Source organism: Vanrija albida (genome assembly GCF_041260175.1).
Source record: "Vanrija albida strain AlHP1 chromosome Unknown contig_5, whole genome shotgun sequence".
Classification (NCBI taxonomy): Eukaryota; Fungi; Basidiomycota; class Tremellomycetes; order Trichosporonales; family Trichosporonaceae; genus Vanrija; species Vanrija albida.
The window spans coordinates 112,976-129,281 of NW_027191424.1; the positions used below are offsets into that span (position 1 = coordinate 112,976).

General features: G+C 64.9%; 7 protein-coding genes across 7 annotated transcripts; 4 read left to right on the forward strand and 3 right to left on the reverse strand.

The window, feature by feature from the left end:
* Nucleotides 1-193: 193 nt before the first annotated feature.
* Q8F55_006143 (uncharacterized protein) lies at nt 194-2,500 on the reverse strand (the record flags this gene model as incomplete). The annotated part of the gene is made up of 2 exons (XM_069354612.1): nt 194-1,757; nt 1,794-2,500. 2 exons carry the CDS (start codon nt 2,498-2,500, stop codon nt 194-196), a joined length of 2,271 nt encoding a protein of 756 aa, XP_069206683.1.
* Nucleotides 2,501-3,339: 839 nt separating this feature from the next.
* Nucleotides 3,340-5,348, reverse strand: Q8F55_006144 (uncharacterized protein; the record flags this gene model as incomplete). Its single annotated transcript, XM_069354613.1, has 11 exons — nt 3,340-3,622; nt 3,661-3,868; nt 3,918-4,047; nt 4,098-4,166; nt 4,203-4,337; nt 4,378-4,455; nt 4,501-4,780; nt 4,826-4,996; nt 5,043-5,110; nt 5,157-5,229; nt 5,317-5,348. The coding sequence occupies 11 exons, from the start codon at nt 5,346-5,348 to the stop codon at nt 3,340-3,342; spliced, it is 1,527 nt and encodes a 508-aa protein (XP_069206684.1).
* Nucleotides 5,349-5,745: 397 nt separating this feature from the next.
* On the forward strand, nt 5,746-6,392 carry Q8F55_006145 (uncharacterized protein; the record flags this gene model as incomplete). The annotated part of the gene is made up of 2 exons (XM_069354614.1): nt 5,746-5,935; nt 5,974-6,392. 2 exons carry the CDS (start codon nt 5,746-5,748, stop codon nt 6,390-6,392), a joined length of 609 nt encoding a protein of 202 aa, XP_069206685.1.
* A 351-nt stretch (nt 6,393-6,743) lies between these two features.
* Nucleotides 6,744-7,733, forward strand: Q8F55_006146 (uncharacterized protein; the record flags this gene model as incomplete). Its single annotated transcript, XM_069354615.1, has 3 exons — nt 6,744-7,161; nt 7,193-7,280; nt 7,316-7,733. The coding sequence occupies 3 exons, from the start codon at nt 6,744-6,746 to the stop codon at nt 7,731-7,733; spliced, it is 924 nt and encodes a 307-aa protein (XP_069206686.1).
* A 1,460-nt stretch (nt 7,734-9,193) lies between these two features.
* Nucleotides 9,194-12,570, forward strand: Q8F55_006147 (uncharacterized protein; the record flags this gene model as incomplete). The annotated part of the gene is made up of 3 exons (XM_069354616.1): nt 9,194-11,648; nt 11,688-11,849; nt 11,894-12,570. 3 exons carry the CDS (start codon nt 9,194-9,196, stop codon nt 12,568-12,570), a joined length of 3,294 nt encoding a protein of 1,097 aa, XP_069206687.1.
* Nucleotides 12,571-12,856: 286 nt separating this feature from the next.
* Nucleotides 12,857-13,565, reverse strand: Q8F55_006148 (uncharacterized protein; the record flags this gene model as incomplete). Its single annotated transcript, XM_069354617.1, has 5 exons — nt 12,857-13,054; nt 13,160-13,237; nt 13,279-13,353; nt 13,389-13,449; nt 13,561-13,565. 5 exons carry the CDS (start codon nt 13,563-13,565, stop codon nt 12,857-12,859), a joined length of 417 nt encoding a protein of 138 aa, XP_069206688.1.
* A 338-nt stretch (nt 13,566-13,903) lies between these two features.
* Q8F55_006149 (uncharacterized protein) lies at nt 13,904-15,684 on the forward strand (the record flags this gene model as incomplete). The annotated part of the gene is made up of 4 exons (XM_069354618.1): nt 13,904-14,542; nt 14,579-14,677; nt 14,728-14,850; nt 14,887-15,684. The coding sequence occupies 4 exons, from the start codon at nt 13,904-13,906 to the stop codon at nt 15,682-15,684; spliced, it is 1,659 nt and encodes a 552-aa protein (XP_069206689.1).
* Nucleotides 15,685-16,306: the final 622 nt, after the last annotated feature.

The window sequence follows — 16,306 nt, forward strand, 5'->3', positions numbered from 1 at the left end:
AGTGCACGGCGTCGATGAGCGAAGATGCAACGAACAACGCTGGGTGGGACGGATGGATGGATGGATGGCTCGGATGTGGGCATCCGCGCGGAGCCCCAGCACCAAGACGACGCGCCGACACCTCCAGCCGAGACACCCGATGCCACTCGACTCGGCAGTCACACTTCTTGCATCTATTCCTACATTCCAAGCTCTACTTCTTCACCTTGTTGACAAACAGCACCCGGCTCCTGTAGTCGCCCTTCGCCCACCAGTTCCAGCCGGCAGTCAACAGCTCGTCGCCGCCATAGACCTCGCCGTCAAACTCGTAGTCGGCGTCCGCGTCGAGGCCCTGCAGCCTGATCGACTCGGGCTGGTCGGGGAAGTGCGAGTCCTTGAGCTGGAAGGCAAAGAGCACGGCGTCGCCAGAGGGCAGAACGTACAGCACGGCGGGCGAGTTGCTCGTCGCCGGCGAGAGGCGGTACTGCTCACCATGCACGACATACGGGTTGACCTTTTCTGAAAGCGCCAGGATGGCGGGCAGGGCAGCCGTGTCGTTATCGCTGAGCTTGGTCGCGTCGAGCTCGAGGCCAAAGCTACCGCCGAGCATGGCAACGTGGGCGCGGAACTCGAGCGGCGTCTCGCGGTCCGTGATGTGGTTTGGCACGGCCGAGACGTGGCAGCCAAACGCCGAGGGCGGGTACACGAGCGAGAGGCCCATCTGGATCGAGATCCTATCCCGCGCGTCCGTGTTGTCCGACACCCAGTGCTGGGGCCAGTAGTGGAGCAGGCCGGGGTCGAAGCGCGCGCCGCCAGCGGCGCAGCCCTCCCACAGGACGTCGGGGAACGCCGTCGTGAGCCGGTCAAGCACAGAGTACAGGCCGAGGATGTACCGGTGCGAGTCGGACGGATGCGCGAGCTCGTGCATGCCGCGGTTGTTGTCCCACTTGACGTAAGAAATGCTGCCCGACTTGAGGATATTGGTGACCACGCCGACAATGTACTCCTGCACCTCAGGCAGGCCGAGGTTGAGGACGAGCTGGTTGCGGGCCGTCGTGTGCGGGTACCTGCCGGCGTGGAGGACCCAGTCGGGGTGCTTCTCGTACAGCTCCGACTTGGGGTTGACCATCTCGGGCTCGACCCAGATGCCAAACTTCATGTGGGCGGCCGTCGTCTCGTTGGTGCCGGGCAGCGGCTTGACCTTGAGGCCGGTCACACGGTCGGCGAACGCGCCAAGGCCGTCGGGGAAGCGGAGAGGGTTGGGCGTCCAGTCGCCCAAGCCCTGGTGGTCGTTGATGCGCGGGTGCTTGACGCCGAACCACCCGTCGTCCATGACGAACATCTTGACGCCGAGGCTGGCAGCGCGCTCGGCGATGGGCAGCAGAAGGTCCTGGCTCAGGTCAAAGTACGTCGCCTCCCAGTTATTGATGAGGCTTGGGCGGGTGCGGTGGGTCCAGTCGGAGCGGCTCAGGTGCTGGCGGTACAGGTTGTGGAAGGTGCGCGACATGCCGCCGACGCCGGCAGCCGAGTAGACGCACACGACCTCCGGGGACGTGAAGCTCTCGCCCGGCGAGAGCTTCCACGACAGGTGGCTGGGATTGAGGCCGAGCGACGCACGCGTGTACCCCTTGGCCGCGACCTCGACCTGGGCCGCAAACGAGCCAGTGTACACGAGGCTGAAGCCCCAAGCCTGGCCGAGCGACTCGGTCGTGGCGGGGTTGACGAGCGCGAAGAACGGATTGTGCGCGGCCGAAGTGTAGCCTGCGAGCGACTGGAACCTTCCTGTCAGCGACGTCCTCATCCCCCACACTCACCCCTGGATTCCATGGTCGACCTTGCGGCGGACCACCTGGTTCTCGCGCGCCCACTGACCGTACGTGTACAGCATCTCGTACTCGCCGACGGGGAAGTCAATGCTGAGACTCGCGAGCTCGTCAACGACCGCGCCCTCTGGCCCGGCCGTGAGCCGCACGCTGCGGGTCACGACGGGGAGGTTGTGAAACACGGCGTAGCTCAGCGTCGCCTTGATGCCCGCAAGCTTATCCTCGAGGTGGATCTCGAGCGTGGAGACCGCGTCGTCGGTGCCAAACGTGGCCGGCAGACCTGCGAGCGGCGGCTTGCCCGCGACAATGTCGTACCCGGCATACCGGAGGTCGGTGACGGCCGTGCCGCCGTGGCTGATGCGGTAGGCCGGGGCGCGGAAATCGCCATGCCCAACGTCGGGAAACTCGCGCCGCGTCCGGACCGGGCCCCACGAGTCGTTGCCGCCCGGGGGGGACGTGTACGCGGTGCGCGTCCGCGGGCCCCAGTGCACGTGCTCGAGGTCGCCGTCGGCGCTGACGCGGATGATGTAGCTCGCGGCCGCGGGGTTGAGGTGGAACGTCGGGCCGGTCGGGCGCGGCTCCTCGCCGTCCTTGGCCGCGGGGGTGGAGGGCGGCTCGACGCGGATGGGCTCGGCGCGGCGGGGCTTGGCGGCGTGCCCGTTGGCGCTGGGCACGGCGCTGGCGACGACTTGGGTCATGGTGTGGTGGTGCGTCGGGAGGGTGGTGGAGAGCTTGGCGGAGAGTTTGGGGGAGAGCTTGGGGGTGGGGACGGGGGGTAGGTCGTCGCTGGGAGACTGACCAAAGTAGGTGGCTAGGACGGCGAGCACGGCGACGGTGATGAATGCTAGCTGGGCTACGAGCTGAGTTGTGGATGGGGGAGGTGCCATGGGCCGTGGGGGAGGGTAATATACGGCAAGAGGGGATGAGGGAGAGAGGAAGAGGGGTGGGGATGCAATGGGTCGTCGGCTGTCATGACTCGGTCTTGTCGGTGTCCATCACACCTCCACTTGGTCGTCTTCTCGGCCAACTCGGCCCGATTCAAGACTCGCCGCAGCAACCTCGCCGATTTCACGGCGCCGCTCCGGTGACCCATGGGGCACTCGCGCCGCACTCTCTCGTCTATCTCAATGCAGATGCATCGGTCTCGGAGTCTCGGACAGACGACAACTAGGGATAGATGGAGTGGATGCAATGCAAAAGTCATACGGCCCGCCGGCCCGGCCGCGAGCCCAACGGAAACCAACACAAACGAAACCATCTTACCATGTTACACTTGCAGCTTGGAGGCAGCTCGAGTCGGGCCGGGGGGGCGAGACTTCACGGACACCTCGCCGGCTTAGCAGGGACAAACCATGGGGGTCACAGGGCAATACTGGGGCCGACAAACCGATAAACTAGGCGGTCGTGAGACACCGACAACACCGCTGGGTCGACACCCTGGACACGACGCGGCGACTGACCGGGCACTCGACGCCACTGGTGCAGCCCTTCGTCCTATACACACAGCACTACCCGCGACCTGGGGCCAGGTTAACAACTAGTCAACCTGGCCCTTGAGGTCCACCACCCGGTACTTCTCAATCGCCTTGGCACACCCAGGGTGGGCCTGCTTGCACGACCAGACTCGGTCGGCCAGCGGTACAGGCTTGGGTTTGGCGACTGGCTTCCACGGGTTGGATGGATCGCGCTTCTGAGGTGCAGACGGGTCGGGCACATTGGTGTAGATGGCGGCGTGGTGGGACGCCAAGAACGCGTCGGTGTCTTCGTCGTTCTCGAATGCCAAGGTCGTAGTCAGATAGGGTAGAGGGAGAGTCAGGTAACTGAGGTGTTAGCAACTGGTGGCGACGCCCCAACTCACGCTTTGGACATGACTGCCAATGCCTGCGCTCTCTCTCGCTCCACGAAGTGGTCCATGATGTAAGCGCCCATGTTCGGAGCATCAAGGAACAGCCGGAAGAACTTTGTGTAGTTGGATGTCGCCAACGCGGCGTGGACATCGAGGGCGTGGCGTACCCCTGGGTCGGCCTTCTCCTTTTCTGTGATCTGGCCGAGTAGCGACGCCATGTCTGTGGTTGTCAGAGCTGCGCGCGCCGTCCAGGGCCCTCCTCAACTCACCGCTTCGGTTGCGGGTGTGCAGGAGGTAGAGAATGCGATATGAGAGGAACTCTTCTGGGTGGCCCTTGATGCCCAGCTCGTACAGCTGGCGCAACATTGACTGACACTGATTATACTCGCCGAGGTCTTTCTGCAGGGGAGTCAGCTGTAATTGCTGCAGAGGGACATCAGCCGACTCACTGCTTCCAATGCGATACGCGCATGAATCTCGTACACCTCAACAGTAAACTCATTCTTGATACGTTGCACCTGGGAGGTCAGCAGCCACCATCGCCTCGCGCTTACGGTCAAATCCTGGCGGACGCTCTTGAACTGGCTGTTCGCGTAGGTGTAGTCGTGGTTCTGCTTCCACTTCTGCTTGAGAAGCTGCAATGTCTGTTGCAGGACTGGGAGTGGTCGGATATCTGCTGGGGAAGGTTCCTGCGGACCTGTTAGATTCTGGCGCTGGGAGAGCACTCACAGATGTCAGGCGGAGGTATGACTTCTCGAGCTTTGTCGAGGTTCCCTTGATGGTGTGGCGATCCCAGTCAATGACATTCTGATGTGTCAGCTGCATTCGCAAGTTGGGGACAAGGTAGCTCACAGGATCAACCTCCATCACGACCGTTGCGTCGGAGTAGCCGAGGCCAGCCTTGCCCTTGAGCTTCTTCCTCCCTGCGCCGAATATCCGGCTCTGCAATCCGCCGCCATTGGTGTCTTCGTCGGGGTTGAACCACGCGGACAGGCCACTGGCGCTCGACGGTGTTGGCGAAGGCTTGTGGCTCTCTGACCCAGTGTTGAATCTCGCCGCACGTCTTGCCTTGGCCTCTGCCTCCTCGGCAGACTCGAAGACATAGGCGCTGGGGAAGGCAGGGGTCTCGCCGCTGCAGCCGTCAGCCTCGGAACACGTCCAGTGAAATCCGACGTACTTCTTCCTCTTCTTGTTCTTCTTGTTGGCCTTCTCCTTGGCGGGGCTAGTGGACGTAGTCGCCGCCGCTCCGTACGTTCCATAACCCCAGTAGCCCGGAGGCGGAGGCGGAGGTTGGTGAGAGGGTGGAGGGGGAACATGGATTTGGGTCCTGTTGGCCTGGGCCTTTAACCTGGGGGCGGGTCAGTACTGCTCAGACGACAAGACTGTGGACTCACGTTTGCAGCTCTACTTTTGCCCAGTCTGTCGTCTGCACAGTGCCCTGGTTGTGGGCCTGGAGTAAGAGCTGAGGGCGTTAGGTGGCGGCAATGGGAGACAGGTCCAGCACCTACTTGTTTCAATTCAGCGTTGACCGCGTCCTTGTTAGTAGAAGTCGCCTTTGCCAAGCTCTCTTGGACCCAGGCTCTGAGGGACGAGGTCAGCGTCTGGCGGCGGCTGGGGGAAGGAAGGAGGTCGGTCGTGGGACAAGGGGGATCGGCGCGGGGGACCTACTTTAAGTGGGGCGGCCAGTTTGAGGACGACATGGTGGGGTTTGGGGCTCGCTGGCCGAGGATACGAGTGGGGAGGGGTAGGATGCGGGCTGTTTGGATGTGATGTGAGCTGTTCCAAGGGATGTTGTGAGTCAAGAGAGATGTCTGGATCGACTTGTCGCTGGGTTGAGTGACCGAAACGGCACCCAGGGTTGGAATGTGACAGGCACAGCGCGTGGAAATCACGTGGCGGATAAATGATCATAAAAAATCAAAGATAATTAGGCGGCAACAGCGGAAGTATTTCCACGTGGGATGACGGGCATCTCCTGCCATGACGTCACGCTCCAACTCCCCATCCCATATAACAACCCGGCGCGCAGCAACACCCTCCCCGTCACAAACACGACCCCCAGCCTGCCAGCACATGGCAGCACTACCACTCCGACCAATGATGGCAATGGCGAGAGAAGAGGCCGCGCTCATCGCGACAGACGCGGCCGTCGCAGCCCGCAACAGCCTGCAAGCCGAGGCCGGCGCCGCCGCGCGCGCAGCGGGCGCCGAGGCAGCACTCGCGCTCAACCCGCTCGCGGTGCGCACTGCGGCCGAGGCGAGCGCCAAGCAGGCGATGCAGGGGACTGGTGGGTGCGGTCGTCGCCGTGCACAGCTGACCCTCCAGAAACGTCGGTATTCCAAGGCCTAACCCACGCGACGCCCCCGGTGCCGGGGAGCGCCGGCACGATCACCTCCACGACGTCGACCGTGACCACGACGGTGCTGGCCGAGTCGTCGGCGGCCATGGCTACGGCGACGACCACCACAACGACGACGACCACGACGGCGCTGTCGGGCGCCCTGCGCTCCGCCACGGCCGAGGTGGCGGCCGCCGCGCGCGGCGCACACCCCGAGCGCGGGGGCTCCACCGTCATCTCGCAGATCCTCGAGGCTGAGGGCAGCGCGACGGTCAAGGAGGCGCTGAGCAATGCGTCCGAGACGGGCGCCGAGGCCGTCGGCGGCAACGTCGTGCAGATCGCCGAGGCGCTCCTCGAGGGGCAGCCCGTGAGCCTGCGCGGTGCTGGCGCTGTTGGGCAGCAGTAGAGAGGGGCTTGTAACTGCCGTGTCATAGATGCATGTTGTTGTTGTCGTGCTGGCTGAGCAGAGGTGACACGGGTCGGGACGAGCTTCCGCCCCGTCCACTCCGCGTCCCGTCCGGCTCAACGGACAAACCCTCGGGATGTTGTTGTCGGTACGCCGGATCACTGTGCTCCGGGCGGCCGACCTGCTCGTTTCAAGTCATGTGGAGGCGGGGTGCATCTCGACTCGCCCACCATGTCGACGGCGCGGGCAGCTCGCACGCTTCACGCCGGCACTCTCCTCGCGCGAGCTCGTCCACTCTCTCTGCCCCGTGCTACAAGCCCCGCCGCGCTCCCCCACCGCCCACTCACCACCATGCCCCCTCCCCCCACCCCCCTCAAGATCGCCATCACCGGGTGCACCGGCACGGTCGGGACGCACGTCGTGCGGCGCGCCCTCGCAGACGGGCACGCCGTCGTCGCCATCGACTGCGCGCCTCCCGCCGAGGGCCTGTCGAAGATCGACGCCGCCGAGGGCTCGGCGCTCAGCTACGTCGAGGCCGACGCGACCGACTACGACGCGTTCTTGGCCGCTGCGCAGGGCTGCACGGCGCTGATCCACCTCGCGGCGGTGTACACGCTCCGCGCGCCAGACGGCACCATCCTGCGCGAGGTGCCGCAGCACGTCATCCACAACACCAACACCGCCATGTCGTGGAACGCGCTCAGCGTCGCCCGGGCGCTGGGCATCAACCGCGTCGTCATGGCGAGCAGCGTCAACGCCGTGGGCATGAGTACGTCGTGCGCCTGTCCCCGCTCACGCAGTCTTCTCCAACCGCCCGCGCTTCGACTACATCCCGCTCGACGAGGACCACCCGCTGTACCCAGAGGACGCGTACTCGGTGTGCAAGCGGTGCGTGTGCGCCGCGGCCCCGGCTAACCCCGCAGCGAGAGCGAGATCCAGTCCGAGGCCTTTGCGCGGCGCTACCCCGGGATGCGGATCGCGAGCCTGCGCTTCCACTGGGTGATCCCCGACGAGCTGGCGTACGACCCCGTAGCCCTCGACAGCAAGAAGGGCACCGAGCGCGACCTGTGGGGCTGGGTGTCGACGACTGAGACGGCGCGCGCGTGCATGCTGGCGCTGACGGCGCCCGAGGCCACCTTCCCGCCCGGGCACGAGGCCTTCTTCATCGTCGCGCCGACGGCGGTGCAGCGCCGCTCGAGCGCCGAGCTGCTGGCCGAGCACTACCCCGAGATCACGGATGTGCGCCGCGCGTTCACGGGCAACGAGGGGTTCTATGATGTCAGCAAGGCGGAGCGCATGCTCGGGTGGAAGGAGAGGGCGTTTCTGTGGACGCGGGAGTAGGGTGTGGTGTGTGTATGCAGCGAGTGGGACGAGTGTGGTGTCGGTGCGAGGGAGGTGGACTGCGACGAGGCGTTAGGATGTCAGAGCAGCGGGCTGCCCCACGACGTTGGCGGCAGGATCTTGGGCCAAGGCCGCCGGCCAGCCCATGGCAACAAGGCCCTCGTCGCTGCTCTGACATTCTGACGACCACGTCCACCCGACCTCGACCCCAGATCCCACGCCAAAGTCAGCGCACACGCCCCGATCCGAACCTTGCAAAATCAGTCGCGACTACGGCCCTGTGGCTTTCGTGCTCCTCGCCGCGGCCACCTCCTCCTCTTGGCCGCCAGCTGCCTCCTTTGTGCGCCAGCCGCTGCCTCTTTGTGCCTCCGAGCCCTCGTTTCGCCACCACCTTTGGCGGCATGTGCACGCCGAAAGAAGCACCCTAGAGGCTGACGCCGGCGTGGGCTGCGCGTCAGCGTCGGCGTCGCCGTGCCGTTCCGTCCCCCCACCCCAGCCGCCGCCGACTGTGGCGCGAGGCTGGCCCGAGCTCAGAGGTAATGTCGCTTGGGCCCGCTTGGCTTGTCTCCCCCCGCCTCCAGCTGCCCCTCCTCGCCCCCCTGCCCGCCGCAGCCGTCGCCTCTCGGCTAGGATGTTTCAATTTTTCACCTTGGTTGCTGCTTGCTCTCTGTCCGACGAGGTGTGTGCGCCAAAAAACCACCCAAGTGGCGTCAGACTTTATAGAAAACTCAGGCAAACAAGCCAGACCCGATCCAAGCGTTCCACGTGCGCTCTCGTTACGTAACATGTTTCACTGATCTTGCACGTGACTTGTGGGGTGGCTGTCGGTGCGCGTGCAAGCCAGCAGGCGATATTTGCTTCCGTCCCTGTTGCGTCTCACCCAACGACAACAAGGAGAGAGCAACGCGACGAGGTCATGGATGCATCACGACACACTCTCTACACGCTCATTACATTGACAGCATCCAACGCATTGTCACGACAACTGACGACCACCACGAGCACGACGACGACGACGACGCCCCGAGTGGCGACAACCACGACGGATTGATCAACTGCGACGAACAAGACACGACCCGACCTTCGAACAAAACAATGCCCTCGCGTCTTCCTCAGACACGCCCATAGCGTAACTCCTCACTCTTTCCACCCTTCAACACAGGCGAGCACGCGCATAGACGCCGCCGACGACAGCGACATCTCGACGCCCACGCCGCCCAGTTTCACTCAACCCTAAGCATCTCCCTCAGGCGCGCACCTACCCACCTCGTCCCTATCGCTTCGACGCGCACCTCTCTCTGCGCACGCGCGCGCGCGCCAACGACAACCGCACAGGCGCATCTGCCACCCCGTCACAAACACTACCAACACCTCTCCCCCACCCTCGACGCCAACATTACTCGCCCCCCAGCCATCTCGGCCACCGACCCACTCCGACTCGTCCATCAACACAAACAGCCATGCCGATTCCACCGCCTGCTCTGAGCGGTGGCTTCGGGTCGGGAACAGCAGACGACTGGACAGATGACCCATCATTTGATCTTACAAACGACCTGTCGTTCAGCTCGTCGTCGACATCGTCGAGCTCGCGATCATCTCGCCCCGCCCTCTCGCTGTCCGTCCCACCTCCAACCGTCATGTCGGCTGCGTCCAGACACCGCGTCACTGGCTCGCCACTGAGACAGATGCACAAGAAGCCGTCGGCTCTCGCGCTCGAGAACATCATCCAGATCGGAGACGACGATGATGACGACTTTGACTTTGATCTTCCCGACGACCAGGACGACTTCTCGCTCAAGACGGCAACCTCTGTGCGAACCCCACAACCCCCGCCTATCCAGCGCACATTACCCCCACCACTCCCCCCTCGCTCGTCAACCCCGAAGGCGCCAGCATCATCGCGCACAACGTCTGGCGGCTCGGCGTCGTCGATGCGAACCATTCCCATGACCGTCGTCGGTCAAGGCCCCGCCGGCGTGGGTACTATCACGCGGTTAGGCCGCAAGCCGACACCGACCAACCTCACGGGCACTGTCAAGGCGAGAGCCAAGGCAATCGAGAAGAGCTGGGAGGCCGACGTCGACTTTGAGAGCGTTCCTGCCCCCGTGCTCGTGAACAAGGCCAGGTCACTGGCACAGCCGTCGAGCTCGCGCAAGATTGCATTGTCGCCACCGACAAAGACGCTCATGCCCGACGCCAGCGTCCTGGATGATCTCGGCTTCGATCTTGGGTCAGATGACGAGGATCAGGCGACGTTACGTGCCTCGGCGACGATCAAAGCCATGCTTCCACCGCCAAGGCGACCGGCGGACCGCACCGGCAGCGGCACCATCAAGGGACCGCCACCGAAAACGCCGATGCCCGCGCGGCCCGAGGACGACGACCTGGAAACAGACTTACTCCTCCCTCTCAACTTGACAAACCTCACTCTCGCGACCCAGTCGGCACCACCACGGTCAGCGCCGCGCACCTCGCTGGCGTCGACTGCGACCGACAAGACCGACTGGGATACGCCGAGCACCGCCTCGACCAGCGGAAGAAGAAGCAACCCCGGCGGGTTCAGCTGGGGTGACGACAGTCCAGTGTCCAGACGCGGCCGTGCGTCTGAAACCAGCGTCACCAGCATCAGCTCGGGCAATGACAAGAGCAAGGAGCACGGCCCTCCAGCCGACGAGGACGAGCTGGAAGAGGACTATGAGGACGGCTTGGTTCTTCCGGACCCGTCCTTCTTCTCGGCTCGCCGCACCAATGTGCTCAACTCGATCCTGGACCGCAAGCGCCGGCCCGAGTACGCGCCTCAGCCACCCGCCCACGAGCGCCACCGTTCTGCGACTTCGGCAAGGAACCAAGGCGACGACTCCTTTGAAGATGGTCTGGTGCTCGACAACCCCCGCGCGGAACTCAGCCAGCGACGTCTTGACAAGAAGCGACTGGCACGGACCACCATTCCAGTGCCTTTCCAACTCGGAGCAGCTCGCAAGCAAAAATTGTCCACGGGCCCGACGCCAGGGTTAGACCGAACGGACCGTGCGCCTCCGCCGCCAGCACCGCGCGACGATGCGCGTGAACGCGAACGCGACAACAGGCCGGCGCTCGGTCGTCAGTCACCGGGCGCGCATCGCGGTCGCTACACGAGCGGGGAGCGCCGGACGCTCTCTGGCGGCACACAGGCCAAAGATTCGGCGACCACCGCACGCCGGCCCGAGAGCCCACATGCGCTCCAGCGCGAGCGCTCGCGCGAACGTCCCCCGTCGAGGCATAGGCACACCTCGGGCAACATGCCTGCACCGCCGGTCCCACCCATTCCTCCATCCCATGACAACAAGCGCTCGGCTGCCGTCAACACCGACCCTGCACCCACGCCAGCTCGTACCTTGCGACACCAAAAATCTCATCACCACCTCGCTCCATCTCCCAGTCCCACTCTTGCTCGTAAACAGTCACTCGCAAGTTTACAGGACGCCATTGCCGCAGGGCATGTGCGCCCAGGGGCCGGCTCGTCGTCTCACCACAACGTGCCACTACCGCCGTTACCAGCTGGGCTCGGGCACGCGCGCAACAACCTCGACCACGCAGACGACGTCTTTGAGCGCGACGGGAAAACAGAACATCGTGAACACCGGGAACGTGATACCCCTCAGCTCAGACAAGCCTACTCTACCTCCAGATTAACCATGCCGACATCGTCATCGTTAGCCAAGATTCGCGCGCCAGTGCACAACATCTTTCCACGCGCAGGCGAAGGTTCTGGCCCAAGCTCGAGTCTCAAACGTCCGGGGCAGCCCGTCCCCCGTGTGATGGAGCTGCCACGTCGCCATCGACACTGGGGCGATGGTACCGAACTCGAGGGCATCGAGGACTTACGGGTGGAGCCTGATCCGCGAACGTTGGGCTACAGCCGCCTTAGCCGGAAGTGTACGTCATTGTTTGTTGCACGCGCTGACATTGCCCCAGCACAAGAAAAGCTTCCCAGGGATGTCTCGAGCGCCGCCAAGGCCGACAGCCGGCTGGAGGCTGAGAAGCGGAAAACCAACAGGTCGTCGGCCACCAAACGGCCCCGTCAGCGCCGCCCGGCCATGCTTATCAAGAACCTTGGTGGCGTGGATAAACAAAGGGGTAAGTGCTGCGTGTGGAGGTGGGACCGGGGCTGACCGATCCAGTCGTCGGAGAAATGACTTGGAACCCGCAAAAGCTCCGCTGGGAGGGTAACGAGGCCATCCTGCGCGACTTTGACGCGGCAGCGAGCTCGACACGACCCGCCCTCATTTCTCACTTCACTGGCTCGTCGGTTGGCACCGCCTTGGGCAGCCCCATGAGCAGCAACCCGGCTGCGACGGTGCGAATCATTGGCGACATGAAGTTTGACCCGGAGAAGATGTGCTGGGTCTCGCTGTTACCACCGGGGGAGGACGAACCCGATCCGTTCGAGGGCATGGCCGACGACGAGGACGACGTGGGTGCGACCATCACGCGGTCCAGTGCGCGCAAGTTGGTCAGCATTGGCCTTAGCTCGCACGCCTCGAACCCGGCTCTCTCGCGGTTTGTCTCCGACTCGACCGTCGCCACCCAGTCAACGACAACATCGACTGCGACCGCTGGTACGACAGCTACCGGGTGGTCTTCAGCGAGCTGGGAGGACCGCACGCGACCTCAGCTTGGGACCGAGATCCCGCCCGAGTTGTGGCATGAGTGCCGCGAAGCTGAGGAACGGCACAGACGAGAGATGCGTGGGTGGACCATGCGTCCCGCGCAGAGTTCGTCCGACGTGCGTGACCGGGAACGGCGAGAGGAGAAGCGATTGTGGGAGGTGAGGAACCTTGCCATGAAGCTGGGATGAGCGCAATGGTGCTGGCGCCAGACGTGCTGCTGGGGCAATGTAGGGTCTGCTGGACGCACTTGCAGCATGGGAGCAGAGGCGGAGTTTTGATAATCTGTTATGCATTGTACTACAGTGATGATATCCACGGGGCGAGGCGTAGCACGCACCCTCCTGAATCCCCAATCTCTCGCGCTTTCGCCTGCGCTCTCGCCTGCGCTCTCTGCGACTGGGCCTGGTGGCCGCAGGCACGAGCGAGCAAAGCGGTCTACGGCGAACAAGTCGACGCTCGCGTCGCCTCTGCCGCCTATCGCCGTGCCTGCGCCTTGACCTCGTCTGGCTGCTGGTCCCAAGCGGGCCGGTCGAGCGTGAGCGTCGTGTCGCGGTCAAAGATGCTACGGCCGGCCTTTTCCTTCTCGCGGTCGTCCTTGATCATGCGGTTGTCGACGCGCGCATCCTCGCCCTCGACGCCGATCATGGCTTGTGGCTCCTTGGCCTCGACGACCTGGGCGGGGTTAGCTGGGCCCTGCCTGGTGCCGCTAGCTGCTGGGGAAGGGCCTGCCGCCTGAGACAGCGGCCAGGCGTCCTAAACCCAGCCCGCGCCACTCACATAGTGGTTGTCGCAGTGGGGGCAGTACTCGTCGGCCTCCTCGTAGTGGGTCATGTCTTTGCGGAACGCCTTCTTGCACTGTGCCACCGTCAGCGATCCGTGCGCTCGCACCCGCATACCTTTTTACACAGGAAGACCATCTCCATCGTCTTGCGCAGCGGGTGGTCGGCGAGCTCGGCGTGGCATTCGGGGCACTGGGGTTAGCGGGAGTGGAAGGGGGCAGACCCACGTCAAACCACTTCTGGCAGCAGGGCGCGCGGATGGCGACCTGCGCGTTGAGGATGTGCTTGCTGGGCGTGTTAGCGGGGGGGGGGGGAGTGTGCGGGGTGCGGGGGAAGTGGGGGCGCGAGGCTGGTGAGGTCGAGGTGGAAGCCGGCGGGCGGCGCGATGAGGACACTCACCACATGGCGGACGGGTCGGGTCAATGCAGTGTCTGGGAGGTGTGCGATGTCGTTGTCGGTCTTCTTGGTATGTCCTTGGTATCTATCGACCGAGTCGCGCGCGCGTCGATGCAAAGAGCCTTGTTGTTGTGACTTGTAGAAGTTGAAAGAAGTCGGTCGCCAGAGACGCTCGACATTTCCACGACGCGTCGAACGAGCGACACGGAGATTAGCTCAAACTCCGCTCTCCATCGCCACCGTCAACAACACATGTCGCGATTTACGACGCTCCCATGTCCATCTCGCTCCTCCATCCCCCTCCCTCCCATCCGCGCATCCAGCAGCGGCGCAGCCGCACACAACAATGGACCAGGATCACACCGCGCAGTTCATATCCGCGCTCGCAAACCTCGAGCCGGGGATCCACGCGCCCGCGGCCCCCGTGGGCGCGCCGGCCCAGGCGGCCCTCCAGCCCGACCTGCTCGCCTTTGCCGACACGGACGCGGCGCTCGACGGGTGGACGGTCGACCAACTCAAGGCCGAGGTCGTGCGGCTGCGGCGCGCGCTCGCCGCCGCGCTCCGTCTCGGCGTGCCGGACGAGGTGCCGCTCCCGCCCAACCCGCTCGACAGTGTCGCCGTGCACGACGCGCTGTTGCCCCACCTCGTGTCGTTTGCGCAGCCGTTCCCCCCGGCCACGGCGACGCCCGTCCCGCCCCCGGCTGAGACGAGAAAGCGCGAGCTGGCCGACGACGAGGCCGCGGGCCCGTCGTCGCGCCGCACGCGCACATCCAAGCGCGATTCGGGGACGGGCAAGCGCGTCGAGCGCGGGCGCAGGGTGGAGCTCGGCCGCGCGATCCGCACCAAGATGCGCTACGCGATGAACATTGGGCTCGAGGACGACCTCCCGCAGCCTACGGTGCTGACGCTGCCTGACGCGTCCCCGGACCACGGGTTCTGGGTGCCCAACTGGGTCGCGGGCGTGAGCGACGGGCACAACGCGCAGGTGGGTGCCTGGGTGGGCATGGTGTGCTGATGGCAGTGGCTCGACCGGGTGTGCGCCGTGTTTATCGCGGAGGCGCGCAGCTTGCAGGCGTGGAACAAGGTGCCGCAGGAGGACCTGGCTGATGATGTTGTCAAGGTGCGTGAGGGGAGGGGAAGGGATGAGGGAGGGTTGCTGACGGACGGCAGGGAGCTGCCCGCACCGCGTTCCAGAACTTTGCAAAGCGGTACATGGCCGAGGTGGACCCCAAGCAGGCCAAGAAGAAGGAGAAGTATGTCAAGAACCGGCGGCGATGGGCGCGCAAGGACTTGGTGAGTGCAGTGAATTGGCGTGACTGACCCCTGCAGAAACAAAAACGGCGAGCAAAAGCCGCCCTCGATCCATCGTTTGCCGACCTCCATCTCCCACCATCAGCCCTGCATATCGACTACATGTCGTCCGAGTACTCGTCTGCGGGCGAGGACGAGGGGGATGTGGACGAGGGTGACAACGACGTCACGCTCGAGTCTGTGTCTCTAGGGGCGGCTCCTCGGCGGCGAGCGCAGCGGCTCGAACTGTTCCGCTCGCAGGCGCAGACACAGGACCCAGCGGAAACGAGACCAGCAGGCAAGGGAGGCTGGGCCGAGGGCGTGTCTGAAAAGGTGCTCGAGGTACGCACCCCGACATGGCGGAGCGCGCGTCTCGACGAGCTCTACCGGCGGCTGGACAACATCTCTGCCGCACAGGCGGCTGCACGGGCCACGCCCGCGAGCCAGTCTGCCACCGGCGACGCCAAGACGGCCCAGCCCAACCTACGGCTTGGGCACGTGGCGCCAAGTCACCGGCGGTTCACGATGCCGGCGGGGCTGATGCGCGCGGGGCGCGCGCCGCGCGACACGGGCGAGGGGTGGATGTGGGCGAGCGGACAGGCGGGCATCTGGCCCGAGCCCGAGGGCGGCGTCGAGCTCGGCGCCGACATGGTCGTGGATGTCGATGTCGACGCCGATGTCGTCGACTCTGTCCAGGCCGTCGTGCAGGCCGTCGAGGCGACCGAGGCCCGCGCGCGGGCGGCGGCGGAAGCGGCGGAGCGCGGCGTAGAAGTGGACGTGGATGGCGTCGACGCGACGGTCGACGCGCTGGTCGAGGGGTGGACCGAGGTGGTGTAGGGATAGATGATTGCGTTGTATGCATGTGTACTTGTAGGCTGGGCGGTGCGGTGAGCGCTGGCTGGTGCCAGCACTCGCAGGCTCCGAGCAATTTCGGGACGCGAGCAGCGAGCACATGGTGGCCCGGCGGTGCAGGCGGCTCTGGGCCCATAAACTCCATGTGGCGCTGATCGCCGCTGCGTGCGTCGCTGTCGTCGTCAGTGGCACGCGACGCCACGTGAACCGAGTAAGCATGTCGGTGCCCGCCGCCAGCGAGCGAGCGTCGCAGCGCTCGGCCTTCGGTGCTCGCGTGCCCACTCGTGCCCACCGGGCGCCGCGCGTCCGCCCGTCGGCGGTGCAGCAGATTGATACGGCGGCCCCTCTGCATCGGCGACTGGGCGGCGTCCTTGCACTGGCAGGGCAGAGCCGCGTCGCCGACCTCCACTCCTAGGCAGCCACTGACGTGCAGCGCAGCGCCACGACGGCGCCACGACCGGCGCGCGGCGCCGGCCCCGGCGCCACCTCGGCGCCGCTCGTTGGACAATACGACGCGCGCGTCAGGGCTCCTCCGTCATCTCGGTTAACGTCAGGGCGCGCACTGCACACGCACACGCAGCCCACTATCGCCGCAAATCTGCTCGCT